Raw genomic sequence first — 14,229 nt, forward strand, 5'->3', positions numbered from 1 at the left:
ATTTTATATTAATACATATTCATCTGTATTACTTTGGTTTCCTTCCTCTCAGTTTTAAAAAATGTGATGGGATAAACTTATTCAGAATAGAGCATAATTATTATCTAGGGTCGGCATTGGGAATGAAGGGTAGACAAAAATGTGGAGGCCAGGAGTGGTGGCTCATGCCTATAGTTCCAGGGATTTGGGAGGCCAAGGTGGGAGGATCACTTGAGGCCAGAAGTTGAGACCAGCCTGGGCAATATAGTAAGATCCCATCTCTACAAAAAATTTAAAAATTAGCTGAGCATGGTGGTGCATGCCTGTAGTCCCAGCTACTTGGGAGGCTGAGGTAGGAGGATTGCTTGAGCCCAGCAAGTGGAGACTGCAGTGAGCCAAGACCATGCAACTGCACTCCAGCCTGGGTGACAACATGAGACCGTCTCAAAATAAATAAATAAATAAATGAATAAAGAGTAAAGACTCATGGGATAAAAATTTGTTCCACAGAATTTATAAAACACAACTGTGATCAAATCACTGCTGGGTCCATTTCAATGCAATTTAGTCTTAAAAGCCTGTGGTAGGAAGCCTGAGGTCCCCAGCAGAGGCTGTTTTGTATCAGAGAAAGATAATAAAGGGCAGGAGTCCAAGGACCCAGCTGTGAATGTCCCCCACCCTCAGCAGAGTCCCTCCCTGCTCTGGCACTGGACTGTACCTTGCCCTTTGTGATTCACTTCCTTTGCTGCAATCACTTTATTCAAGACTGAAGTGAGCGGCTCATTCTCCCCAGTCACATGTGATGTTATCAAAGGTGACATGATGAGCTGCCGCTGGCGGATGTAGGTTTCCATCGCAATTCTTGGAAAAGAGAAATAAGAGGTAAGGTGGGAGGGGGAGGAAGGAAGTCTCTGCAGCACAACCTCAGGTAATGGTGAGTCGTATGGGAATAATTTGGAAATATCAACACTAAATACCCCTATTCTATCTTTCCTTAGTTTTCCATTTTGTGTCTATCTTAAATACTAAATTCACCTTGGAAATGACTTGAGGCAAAGAGAGAGGGAAAAACCCCAAGAGTACACAAAACTGGTGACAAAAGGTTAGCAGCTAAAAATCAGAGGCAATGCTCCATGCTCTGTCAGAGGCAGAAGAGGCTGCTGCAATAGAATTGAAGACAGAGCACCCACAGGAGGGGCAGGAGCCCCCAGGTCTACTTCTACTTGATAGTGAGCTCTGCAAGAGGCTCCCTTTGGGCCTCAGTTTCTCCATCTGTAAGAGATGGGCTGGGATCCCATGCCTGTTAAGGCTTCTGTCTAGTGTCAACCCCCTATGTACGAGCGCGGTGTATATACCTGGTGTCTGGCAGATGTTCTCAGATTTCTATGTGATGACAAGCTAGATCTTGGCATGGGTGCTGCCAAACAAGCTCCACTTGAGTGACCTTATCAGGCTGTGGCTCGTAAAGGGCGATCAAAGAACCAAACACAGCCCCCATTCTACTGAAGGCAGAAGCACGATCAGCAACTGCACCTCAGCGGGCAGTACAATAGTCTCCTGTCTCCTCTGTCCGCTGCACGTAGGCCAGTTTTCTCCACAGGGTTCCCTGCACCCTGACAATAAAACACGCTGCAATATGTGACCAGCAAATGGGATTGCTATAGTCTTGAGTTCCTGTTTTTTACAAATGACTCTCTCTAAATGGACTTGCAGAATACACATACCACACTCTCCTACTGGAAAACACTGTAAAGTTTTTGAAGTAGGTTATGGCAGTGCTTGCCGTAAATCTTAGGCATTCAATGCCAGAGGCTGCAGTCTACATCGTAAATACTTCACTGTGGCTGTTGGCGGCACAGTGAGCAGTAATCAAATTAAGGCAGGGTTCGTCAGGGACTCAAAGTGTGGATTATGCAGTGGGGACAATCTCAGGTCTAAGTATTGTGATATGGTTGCTGGAGGAAAGCTGGTTCAGAAATTAAGCAGGAGGCACATCGCCACCAGCAAATATACAGATGACTGTTTCAGACATCTTTCATATCCATGAAGGCCACTCCTATTATGTACATATAATCTTAAATACAAATATAACACATTCAGAGTACCATAACATATATGGTACAGCATTTATATCTAGTAAGTATTATATGTATATTTATATTTATTCAATATACAGTCATATGCCTAACAATGTTTCAGTTAATGACAGACTACATAGATGACCATGGTCCCATAAGATTATAAGGGAGCTGGCCAGGCATGATGGCTCACACCTGTAATCCCAGCACTTTGGAAGGCCGAGGCGGGTGGATCACCTGAGGTCAGGAGTTCGACATGAGCCTGACCAACATGGTGAAACCCCGTCTCTACTAAACATGGAAAAATTAGCCAGCTGTAATGGCATGCCCCTGTAATCTCAGCTACTCGGGAGGCTGAGGCAGGAGAATTGCTTGAACCCAGGAGGTGAGGTTGTAGTGAGCAGAGATCACGCCACTACACTCCAGCCTGGCCAACAAGAGCGAATCTCTATCTCAAAAAAAAAGATTATTAATGGAGCTGAAACATTCCTATTGCCTAGTGATGTTATAGCTGTTTTAACATCTCAGCACAACTCATTACCTTTTCTATGTTTAAATATGTTTAAAGATACAAATAGCACTGTGTTACAATTGCCTGCAGTATTCAGTACAGTAGCATGCTGGACAGGTTTACAGTCTAAGAGCAAAAGGTTATACCATACAGCCTAGGTGTGTAGTAGTCCATACATTCCAGGTGTGTGTAAGTGCACTCTGTGGTATCTACACAATGACAAGAGAGCCTAGCGACATGTTTCTCAGAATGTATCCTTGCCATGAAGTGATGCATGATTGTATTTAACATATCTATAATGTAATTAACAAATTAACATTATATTAAATTCAATATATTTATTAAATATACTTAAACATATTTATATATTATACAATACATATTGATATAGGTGTGTGCATACAGTGTTTTATATTATACACAAAACAAGAGCAGCATTCATGGAGATGAAAGTTATCACATAATTAACTTTAGCACTGTGCTACATAAAATATTTGTCTCGTCTTGGAAGGTCAATATATAGGTGGTAGCATACCAGGTAAGTGCATTTGATTTTTTAATTATTTTATCTATTTTTACTTTATATTTTATTTTATCTGAGACAGGGTATGACTCTGTCACCCAGGATGGAGTGCAATGGCCATATTTTTAAAATAATTCCTAGCAGTCTCTGGATAAAAGAGACAAGTACTACTTAGCATGAGCTATTTGCACTATTATGTTTAGAAACTGGTCCAAAGGTGTGGACTTAACATTGAAAGATTAAAATTTTTATATTTTATTTATTACATATAATACATATTTTTTATATTAAAAAAAGACAACAGGAAAACAAAAACAGAGGCAAAATCACCAAGAGTTATATCAACAGAAATAATCACTGTTAATCATGGAATACATTTTTCGAAATATCTAAATTTTAAGGCTTTTAATGCATTGTAACAATTTATATTCCTATAAGTAATGTATGTCTCTTTATATCTACCCAAACACTAAAATGTGGTCAAGATAAAAACTAAACCTTGATGTTTCAATTTACATTTCACTCATCCTCAATAAATGTACAACGCCATTTCTCTGTGTGTGTGTGTGTATTCCCTTCATGTCCTTATTAATTTCTATTAATTCTTTATATATTACAAATACTCATCTTTCTCAAACACACTGCAAAGATTGTATTGATTTTTTTATATGTATAAGTTCTCTACAATTTTTGGGTGGTTAAATCTATCAATTTTTCTTTTTTTGGCTGAATCTTTAAAATGGCCTCCTTCTCATTACTACCATATAAAACTTCTATTTTCCTGTTAATATTTTAAGATTCTAGCTCTTACAGTTGTATGTTTAATCATCTAAAATTTACAATGGCATAAGTTGTGAGACTGCAATCTAACTTAGGGATCTTAAATGGCCAACTTTCTCCAAAAAAAATTTTTTTTTGCATCATGTATCTTTCTCCACTAATTTGTGATATCATCTGTAAACAAACGACATATTAACTCAAATATATGATTCTGGCTGGTTTGTGGAATTCTCAGTTTGTTCTACTTGTCTGCAGTGGCAGCCGCAAGTGAACTGAGATGATGCCCTCTGACTGGCACGATGGCCCCTGGTGGGAGTTGGTCCCGGCAATGCTCTCGGCCTCCGCTAGGCCTACACTGTCTGAGCCGGTGCTGGAGCAGGTCACGACGTTCACACTTGCACTTCTTCAGAGTGACATGGCTTGAATCTGCTCCCAACAGCTCCTCAATGGCCTACCCATGGCTCCAGCTCCTGCAGCTCAATATGGAGGGCCTTAGTGAAGCTCTGCAGGGATCCTTTCACACACTCCCAGGATGGCTTTCCCCCGACATGCAGGAATGCCAGCCCATGGGTGGGTCAGCCCTTCACTCTCTCATCTCCTAATCCCTCGCTTCAGACAGTGTGGCCCTCAGACCAGCTACACCAGCATCACCTGGGAGCTTGTCAGAGGCAGAACTCCCCTGCAGCCTAACAAGCTCCCCTGATTCATATGCATGATGTAGTCTGAGAAGCCCTATGCTAGCCCACGTGATTCTGTGTCTTCCATGATGCCTGTTTCATGCAATAGACTGCACATATACTTTGGCACTGGTGACACAAGGACGGTACCACTCTCTGCATTCCAGGGCAGACGGATACTTGCCCTATTCTATTCCTTTGGTCCTTTCTATAGAATCAGGGAAGTTCAGTTTACCCTCTTCAAAGGGAGTCCAACATCAAGGACTTTGAACAAAGTCCTTTTCTGTTCAGCTCCTATCTGACAATCTTGCAGCTTAGAATCCTTCCTTCTCTGAGAAAATGGTTTCTAGCACCTGTTTCTGTGTTAACACACAACTGAATGGCTAATCCAGGTCTCAAGTCACCTGGGACACATGCCAAAGTACTTACTGCTGAAAGGGAATAAAATGCTGCTTTTCTTCATCATCCACCTTCCCATGTATGATATCAGTAATATCCATCACTAGGAAAAAGACAAACTTCATTAAAGAAACTAATTGCTTCATGCCTCAGTAAGTTACTATGGAAAAGGACAGGATCAGCAAACATAAAACACTGGAGGAAGAAAGGTACCAAGCAGGGACTTTTTTTTAGATTTCTTTGCCAATGGTGATTCCCAGTATAACCAGCCCAGCAAAACAGTGACTCATGAGGTGCTGAGGAAGGGGTCTGGGTTTTACTGGATCAATTTTGCAGACTACGCACTTTAAAAACTCTACAAGATCGAGTTGCTAGATTCTCCTCCTTTTTTTTTAAAGATAAAGTCTTGCTCTTTTGCTTAGGTTGGAGTGCAATGGCGCAATCTTGGCTCATTACAACCTCCACCTCCCCTGTTCAAGCAATTCTCCTGCCTCAGCCTCCCAAGTAGCTGGGACTACTACAGCGCATGCCACCATGCCTGGCTAACTTTTGGTTTTTTTCAGTATAGACAGGGTTTTACCATGTTGGCCAGGCTGGTCTTGAACTCCCGACCTCAGGTGATCCGCCCGCCTCAGCCTCCCAAAGTGCTGGGATTACAGGGATTAGCCATCGTGCCCTGCCCGAGTTGCTAAATTCTTGAGAAATTTAACATCAGGTTACTTTTTGGTAAGTCTGGAACCAAAGGTCCAGGAGCAGAATTGTGACATTTCCTTGATCGTTTTCGATCTATGAGTAACCAAAATGTCAATGTAAGGCCCAAACTGTATTTCCTCAATTGAACAAACTACAGAGGAAGATGCCGGGCCTTTTGGCAGGTTCTGGGGTTTGATGTAAGCCAAGGAGCCTCTCTGAAAGCATTTAGAAACAAACACAACATTGTCTTCGAAGAGTTAATTTCCTAGACAGGCAAACCACTTCCCAGCAAGTATTTTATTCCACTAAAATCAATATGCAGACCCAGACAGGGAGGATTCCAATAGTCACAACTTAGGTTCTACTGTGTATAAGACACAGTGTTGGGCACTAAGGGGGAAAGAAAGGAGCGTGGGCTAGGTGAGGACACAGAACCCATGCAAAGAAAACGGGCAGTGCCAGGCAGTAAATCCGCGTGTCTGATACTGACAATGACAACGTGATCCATCTCTTACTATCTCTGGGCCTTCTTCCCACCTTTCTTCCTCCTTTCCTCCTTCCTTCCCTCTCTCTATTTTCAAAATTGTGGTAAAACACACATAACATAAAATGTACCATCTTGCCCATTTTAAAGTATACAGTTCAGTGATATTAAGTGTATTCACATTATTGTGCAACCATCATCACCTTCCATCTCTAGAACTTTTTCATCTTTCCAAATGGAAACTCAATACCCATTAAACACTAACTCCCCATTCTCCCCCTCCAGCCCCTGACACTCACCATTCTATGCTGTCTCTACGAATTTGACTACTCTAGGTGCCTCACATAGGTGGGATCATACAATATTTGTCTTTTGTGTCTGGCTTATTTACTTAGTGTAAAGTCCTCAAGGTTCATTTACGCTGTATGTAGCATGTGTCAGAATTCCCTTCCTGTTTGAGTAATATTCCATTGTGCGTACACACCACAGTTTCTTTGTCCATTTATGCACTGGTGGACACCTAGGTTACTTCCACCTTTTGCATATTGTGAATAATACTGCTACAAACATGGATGTACAAATATCTCCTCCAGACCTTGCTTTTGATTGTTCTGAAGTAGGGCAGCTGGATCATTTGCTAGTTCCATGTTTAATTTTTTGAGAAATTGCCATGCTATTTTCCATAGCACTGCACTATTTCACATTTGTCTCTGGGTCTCTCTTGTACCTGCCACTCCAAAAGGTCTTCGGAGTCCACAGGTGTGCTTCTTGCCTTCCTTCAGCTCCATGTGGCCCACGCGGACAATCTGGCACACGAGGCTGACACGGGGCCGGATGAGGTCCATGCTGCTGAGGTCCTAAAGGGGCAGAGAAAGTGCAAGAGGAGGTAGGGCTGGACCACTCTGTCCCCCGTGTCTCTTTTCTCTTTACCCTCTACAACAAAATCCTGTTCAGACCTTATTTCTCAATGCTGAAATACCAGAATGACTCTCTTCTTCCCCATCTCCATCCAAGAGCTATTATGGCATCAGAGAACATGACTTTGTGCTTGTAAACAAGTGCTTTTTTGTTCCCCGGTTCCTACTTCAAATTTACAAATCAGATCATAGTCCGTCGGAAGTCTCCAGTTCATCAGCTTAAGCAGGGTATTGAAAAAGCAGGGCCCTCATCATTGCGACTGTATAGCCTTCTTGAATGTATCTCAGTACAGGATGCATTTCAGCATCAAATGAAGTAAAAACTCGTGTAACATTGACATTTACTGGGTATCCACACAAGTCTGTGACATTTCATTTCCTCTTCAAAACAAGCCCGTGAGGCAACTATAAGACAGGCATTGCTTTATGGGATTATTCACCTGATTTATGAGAGGTCTCCATTGAGAGCTTATCAGTGTATACTGAATCATGACAGAAGTGCCAATGAAATATCTATTTCTCTTGTAGCTAGGGTTCTACACTTGTCTGTTTTTTTTTTTTTTTTTGATAAGGTCTCCCTATGTTATCAAAGCTGGCTTTGAACGTCTGGGCTCAAGGCATCCAGCTGCCTCAGCCTCCCAAAGTACTGGGATTACAGACATGAGCCACCACGCCCAGCCATTATTTGTATTCTTAAGGATGGGTGAGTAAACCCAGGAATGAGCTGATATCTCTCATTCAATTCAACTTCAGAAAAAAAATTAATCACATCTCAAATTGGTTATATGAAACAGCTGCCCAAGCTCTCTTTACCAAAGCAAGAATCACTTTTAACATAATCATTCCAAATCCAGCCTCTGTAATTTAGTTAACTCGGGTCTCCAAGATATCCATCAATGATAACGTCCACCCTGCATTTCTACTCTAGGTCTGCAAGGCTTCTGTTAATGGAAAAATAAAGACTCCAGGTGACTAGTTACATGTACTGTGGTGCATTGACAGAGTAGTCCCCCCTTGTCTGTGATGAATATGCTCCGAGACCCCCAGTGGATACTTGAAACCAAAGACAGTACCGAACTCTATATGTACTGCTTTTTCCTATACATACATACTTATAAAGTTTTACCTTTTCACTTAAAGGAAGCACGCTTCTCTTTGGCATATCCGAATTGGCAGCATCACTCCTCTTCTACTTTGAGGTCATTTTTCCTTTTTCAAATTCTTTAGTAGTGACAGGGTTTTACCATGTTGCACAGACTGGTCTCAAACTCCTGAGCTCACATGATCCTCCCACCTCAGCCTCCCAAAGTGCTGGAATTACAGGCCTGGGTCCCTGTGCCTGGATTGATTATCGTTTATTATCTGTCTTATCCATCAGGACAAAAACTGCTTTTTCCCCCTGATTTTTCATGGATATATCTCAAGTGTCTAAATCAGTGCCTGGCATTGAAGTACATGTTGAATAAATGGGTGGGTTATTCCTGCTGGGGGATTGATGATTTTTCCTTTAACCTTTTCATTTTGTATGTTTCCCACATATTCATTATGTGAATATGTTCATATCATAAACAAAGAGAATGATTAAACAGAAGGGAGGACTTACAGTAAACACTGCTTGGAGGTTATTGAGCTTCTCTATTTCCTTAGGCATCCCGTTACTGCCCCAACGAATTAGATAGTTCTCACTGGCAAAGGAAAACAAATTACTCTTAATGAGAGGCTAACAGACTTACAAGGGAAGGAGGAAGGACCAGAAATGCTCAGTGAAATTCAACAGGCCAGTGTGAAAAGAGCTGAGTTGGGAACTGGGACCACACAGATGGCCACCACCGGGTGTCCTGGCATTAGAGAAGCGTCCCTGCTGTGGCTCTGCAAGGCATGCCCCGCACAGATACAGGACACCCACTGCTCCTGATGGGCACACACACGGTACAGCTTATGGGATGCTGTAGTCCGGGTTGTCCTTCCATCTCAAAATCTTTGAATAGAAGTTTCAGCTTTGCTGAATTAATAATTTAATTTTAGGTGGGGCACAGTGGCTCATGCCTGTATTCCCAGCACTTTGGGAGGCCAAAGCGGGTGGATCGCCTGAGGTCAGGAGTTCGAGACCAGGCTGGCCAATATGGTGAAACCCCGTCTCTACTAAAAATACAAAAATTCGCGGGGCATGGTGGCAGGTGCCTGTAATCCCAGCTACTTGGGAGGCTGAGGCTGGAGAATCACTTGGACCTGGGAGGCGGAGGTTGCAATGAGCTGAGATCGTGCCATTGCACTCCAGCCTGGAAGACAAGAGCTAAACTCTGTCTCAAAAAATAAAAAATAAAAAAAGAATTTAATTTTATAACAGTCATTCCAAATCTATCCCCTGTAATTCACATTATGACATTAAAATATATATATATATTTTAAAGAAACAATTGTAAGCAATTACTTTTAACTATCTTCTCAAAAATAAATTCTCCATTTTCTTAGCTGATAAACAGTAGTGCCACTGTAGAGCTGAACAATGCCCACTGCACTTCTTAGAGTCTTAAAAAAAGGTTTTTTTTTAATAGACATTATTTTCTTAAAGCAGTTTTGGCTTTGCAGCAAAGTTGAGCTGAAAACAGAGTCCCATAACATATTCTCTCCCCTCAGACACAACTTCCTTTGCTATCAACATTCTCCCGACCAGAGTAGTAACATTAGTTAAAACTGATGAAGCTACATTGACACATCATTTACCCAAAGTCCACAGTTTACATAAGGGTTCCCTCTTCGTATCGAACGTCCTGTGCATTTACACAAATTCATAATGGCATGCATCCACCACCATAGCATCACACAGAATAGTGTTGTTGCTCTAAAAATCCTCTGTGCTCTGCCTATTTATCCCTCCCTCACCTTCCCATGCAGCATCTTGAATTCTTTGTTCCCATCTCCAAGTCCTAATGAGTTTTATGTGATCTCTAAATCCCAGGGAGTATACAAACTGGCCACGTTGTTCCAGTAGTGACATATGAAGGCTTCACAGCCCATATGATTTTACATTCTACTGCTTAGAAATCTTCCCTGCTTCCCTATTTTCTCTTCTCAAATCTGGCAAAGAGTTGCCCGGGTAGGGGTCGGGGAAGGCTGGGTATCTTTGCTAGGTCAGCAGCAGGGGATCTGGGTCTCTGCTACCTGATAAAAGTGGACTGGTCTGGGTCATAGAGGGCCATAAACAACTCTGCATCTTCCCCGATGTTGCAGACAAAGTTCTTGAAGTTCACATAGAGGCCATAGGTGTGGATGGTACTGAAGATGGACTGGCCCCGCGAGTCAAGATTCTGCAGGATTGACTGAACAAAGATGGAACAGAGAAAAACATTTTGATTTTGGCAAATGGGAAATGTTGGCAAAATATATATATATATATATATATATATATATATATATATATATATATATATTAGCCTGCAAATGGCAGATAGCCTGGGCACAGTGGCTCATTCCTGTAATCCCAGTGCTACTAGAGGAGTTTGAGACCAGCCTGGGCAACACAGCAAGTCTCTGTCCCTAAAAAATTTTTTTTTAAAAATTAGCTGTGCCTGTAGTCCCGGCCACGTGGGAACAGAAGAGGCTGCAGTGAGTGAGCTAGGATGGAGTCACTGAACTCCAGCCTGGGCAACCAAGTGAAACCCTGTCTCAATCAATCAGTTGATTAATCAATAAATAAAAAAACAAAACACCGTCAGATAACATCCAAGAGGAAATGCATTTGCTAAGAAAAAGTGTATGTAAGCAGACAAATGCAGTGAGCAAAATATAATCATTATAATTTCAGTGATCAAGACTATCCTGTTCAGGACCTTGAACCCAAGACATTTAAAAAAATTGCTGTCTAAAAGGGATAATTCCAGGGTTTTGGTAGCTCCAAGAAGTGCTTGTCTTACACAGTAGCTTCTGAATGAAGCTCAAAAACATGAACATCATGATCCATTATCCTGGATAGATAAATAACTCATTAAAAACAAAATATTCCACTGAAAAGGCTTTACCTTCAGACATGGCTTGCCACTGGATTCACAACACAAGTATTATCATGACCACGCTAAAGAAGTAAACACTACAAACCAACAAACCAAAGAAAACTGACACAAATCAGAACAGAAAGACTGGAAGAAAAATATATAGCAAAATTTCAATATGTTTGGGTCTGAGAAATCAAAATATGAATAACTTTTTTTTTTTTTTTTGAGACGGAGTCTCACTCTGTCACCCAGGCTGGAGTGCAGTGGCGTGATCTTGGCTCACTGCAAGCTCTGCCTCCCGGGTTCACACCATTCTCCTGCCTCAGCCTTCCGAACTTGTTTTTCTTTTTCAAGAGGCAGGGTCTTGCTTTGTTGCCCAGGCTGGAGTGCAGTGGTATGATCATAGTTCATTATAGCCTCAAATTCCCAGCCTCAAGTGATCCTCCTGCCTCAGCTTCCTGGGTAGCTGGGACTACAGTCATGCACTACTATGCCCAGCTAATTTTAAAAAAAAATTTTTGTAGATATGGGGTCTCACTATGTTGCTCTGTTGCCCAGTTGGTCTTGACTCCTGGCCTCAAATGATCCACCCACCTTGACCTCCCAAAGGGCTAGGATTACAGGCATGAGCCACCATGCACTGATTCTAATTTTTCTTTAATGTCCAATTATTACTTTCAAAGCCTTTCAAACACTTTATTTTAAAATATTATTTATTTTAGCCTAGGTGCAGTGGATCATGCCTGTAATCCAAGCACTTTGGGAGGTCGAGGAGGATGGATCACCTGAGGTCAGGAGTTTGAGACTGGCCTGACCAACATGGTGAAACCCCGTCTCTACTAAAAATACAAAAATTGGCCGGGCTCGGTGGCTCACACCTGTAATCCCAGCACTTTGGGAGGCGGAGGCGGGTGGATCACAAGGTCAGGAGTTTGAGACTAGCCTGGCCAACACGGTGAAACCCTGTCTCTACTAAAAAATACAAAAATTAGCTGAGCGTGGGCGTGGTGGTGGGTGCCTGTAATCCCAGTTACTCGGAAGGCTGATGCAGGAGAATAGCTTGAACCCGGGAGGCAGAGGTTGCAGTGAGCCAAGATCTGGCCACTGCACTCCAGCCTGGGTGACAGAGCAAGACTCCATAAAAAAAAAAAAATACAAAGATTAGCTGGGCATGGTGGTGGGCGCCTGTAGTCCCAGCTTCTCGGGAGGCTGAGGCAGGAGAATCATTTGAACCCAGGAGGCGGAGGTTGTGGTGAGCCGAGATCGTGCCACTGCACTCCAGCCTGGGCAACAAGAGTGAAATTCTACCTCAAAAATAAATAAATAAATAAATAAAAAGAAATAAATAAATACTATTTATTTATAATTGCAATATATGCAATGAATGCAAGAGATTACACATTAAAAAAGTCTCCCTCCCACCCAGTTTTCCTTCCCAGAGGACATCCATTAATAATTATTTCTTGTCTATTATTTCAGAGTTAGTCTATGTATATGCAAGCATAGATTTACATACAGTTTTTTGAAACACAAATAATAGCATTTTTATATATACCGTTATGGATCCTGATCTTTTCACTTAATACGTATCTTTGTGATCTTTCCATATCAGAACATATATATATATGTACCTGCCTCATCCTTTCTGCTGTTTCACTTTTAAAATGGGGACCAAACTACAGAAGTAGTTTTGTTCTCAATGATTTCCCTTTCTTTCTTTAAAAATCAAGGCAAAAATGGAAACTCAGTGGGCAGAATTTCACATTTGAGGAATTGTACCTTCTCTTCTTGGATCTTCTCCTCAATCCTTTTGGAGGCCACCTCATGGGCCTTGAAGAGGGCAACGGTGCTGGTTTCGTCGGGGTCTAGGATGTTCCCGTTATCATCTCGCACCACCAGATCTAACCCCAGCATTCTGGAGAGAAAGGAGTAGTCAGCTGGTTCTCCTCACCAGGGGCAGACTTTTTACTGAGGAGTCCTCATCAAGGAGCCCAGAGGATCCATAGTTAGAAAGGGAGATGCTGGACAAGCCAACGGAAGCACAGTTCACTGACTTTTCTCATTTCAGCTTCTGCCACCTTTCAACACTGTTACAAAACTCACAAGATGACGTGAGCCAAAGTCATAGAAGGATATGCAAATATGGTCCATAGATCCTCAAGAGAAAAGTAAAATTGGCACTGATTCTGACTAAATTCCTCTGGCCAACGCTTCTTGCCTGTAATCTTCTGTTATTATGAAGAGGAACTATGAAATGAAGAAAATATAGCATACAAAATTAAGATTCAACCTGTGTTTAATAAACACCTCCTTTGGCCAGGCACCGTGGAGGCGCCTGTAATCCTGTAATCCTAGAACTTTGGGAGGCCGAGGCAGGTGGATTACTTGAGACCAGGAGGTCAAGACCAGCCTGGGCAACATGTTGAAACCCTATCTCTGCTAAAAATACAAAAATTAACCAGCTGTAGTGGCACATGCCTGTAGTCCCAACTACTTGGGGGGCTGAGGTGTGAGGATTGCTTGAGCCCAGGAAGTTGAGGCTGCAATGAGCCAACATTGCACCACTGCACTCTAGCCTGTGTGAGAAAGCAAGACCCTGTCTGAAACAATAAATACATACATACATACATACACACCTCCTATATACACTTCGCATACATTGACTGATCATAACGCCATGAGGTAGGGTGGAGGTAATTGTTATTATTTCCATGATATGAGTAAAGAAACAGACCAAGTGGGCGTGGTCTCACTGTCTATTACATTGCTATGAAGGACCAATGAACAATTATTGGAGGGCTTGCCTTGATTTCCTTAATTCAAGATGGTCATAAAGGAGATGAGTGAAGTAAGTGCTGGCTTGCTGCTATCTCATACTCAGAGCATGGGCTCTGGTGTCATTTACACCAGGATCTGAATCTTGGCTTGAATACTTGCTACCATTATGACCCTGGAGAATTTACTCAACTCTGCAAAACTTTGGTTTCTTCATCTGTATATATTCCTCACCCTTCGAGGTTGTTGTGAGAATTTATTTATTTATTTTTATTTTTTTTAGAGACAGCCTTAAACTCCTGGCCTCAAGCAATCCCTGTCTCAGCCTCCCAAGTAGCTGGAACTACAGGTTTACATCACCATGCTTAGCTAATTAAAAAAAAAAAAATTGTAGACACGGGGTCTCGCTATGTTACCCAGG

At 42.0% G+C, this 14,229-nt stretch overlaps 1 protein-coding gene across 4 annotated transcripts in view; it reads right to left on the bottom strand.

The window, feature by feature from the left end:
* Nucleotides 1-14,229, bottom strand: part of LOC105482043 (dedicator of cytokinesis 5) — a 232,257-nt gene that overhangs the window by 111,697 nt on the left and 106,331 nt on the right. For 3 of the 4 annotated variants that reach the window (XM_071068478.1, XM_071068477.1, XM_071068476.1), the window contains exons 7-12: nucleotides 12,813-12,948; nucleotides 10,204-10,361; nucleotides 8,645-8,726; nucleotides 6,852-6,981; nucleotides 4,978-5,050; nucleotides 698-840 (exon numbers count right to left, since the gene is read on the bottom strand). In XM_071068478.1, the coding sequence (XP_070924579.1) occupies nucleotides 698-840; nucleotides 4,978-5,050; nucleotides 6,852-6,981; nucleotides 8,645-8,726; nucleotides 10,204-10,361; nucleotides 12,813-12,948 (722 nt within the window). The remainder of the gene's footprint in view (nucleotides 1-697; nucleotides 841-4,977; nucleotides 5,051-6,851; nucleotides 6,982-8,644; nucleotides 8,727-10,203; nucleotides 10,362-12,812; nucleotides 12,949-14,229) is intronic. The other variant, XM_071068479.1, reaches the window with a different exon arrangement.

The sequence above is a fragment of the Macaca nemestrina genome, chromosome 8 (genome assembly GCF_043159975.1).
Source record: "Macaca nemestrina isolate mMacNem1 chromosome 8, mMacNem.hap1, whole genome shotgun sequence".
Lineage (NCBI taxonomy): Eukaryota > Metazoa > Chordata > Mammalia > Primates > Cercopithecidae > Macaca > Macaca nemestrina.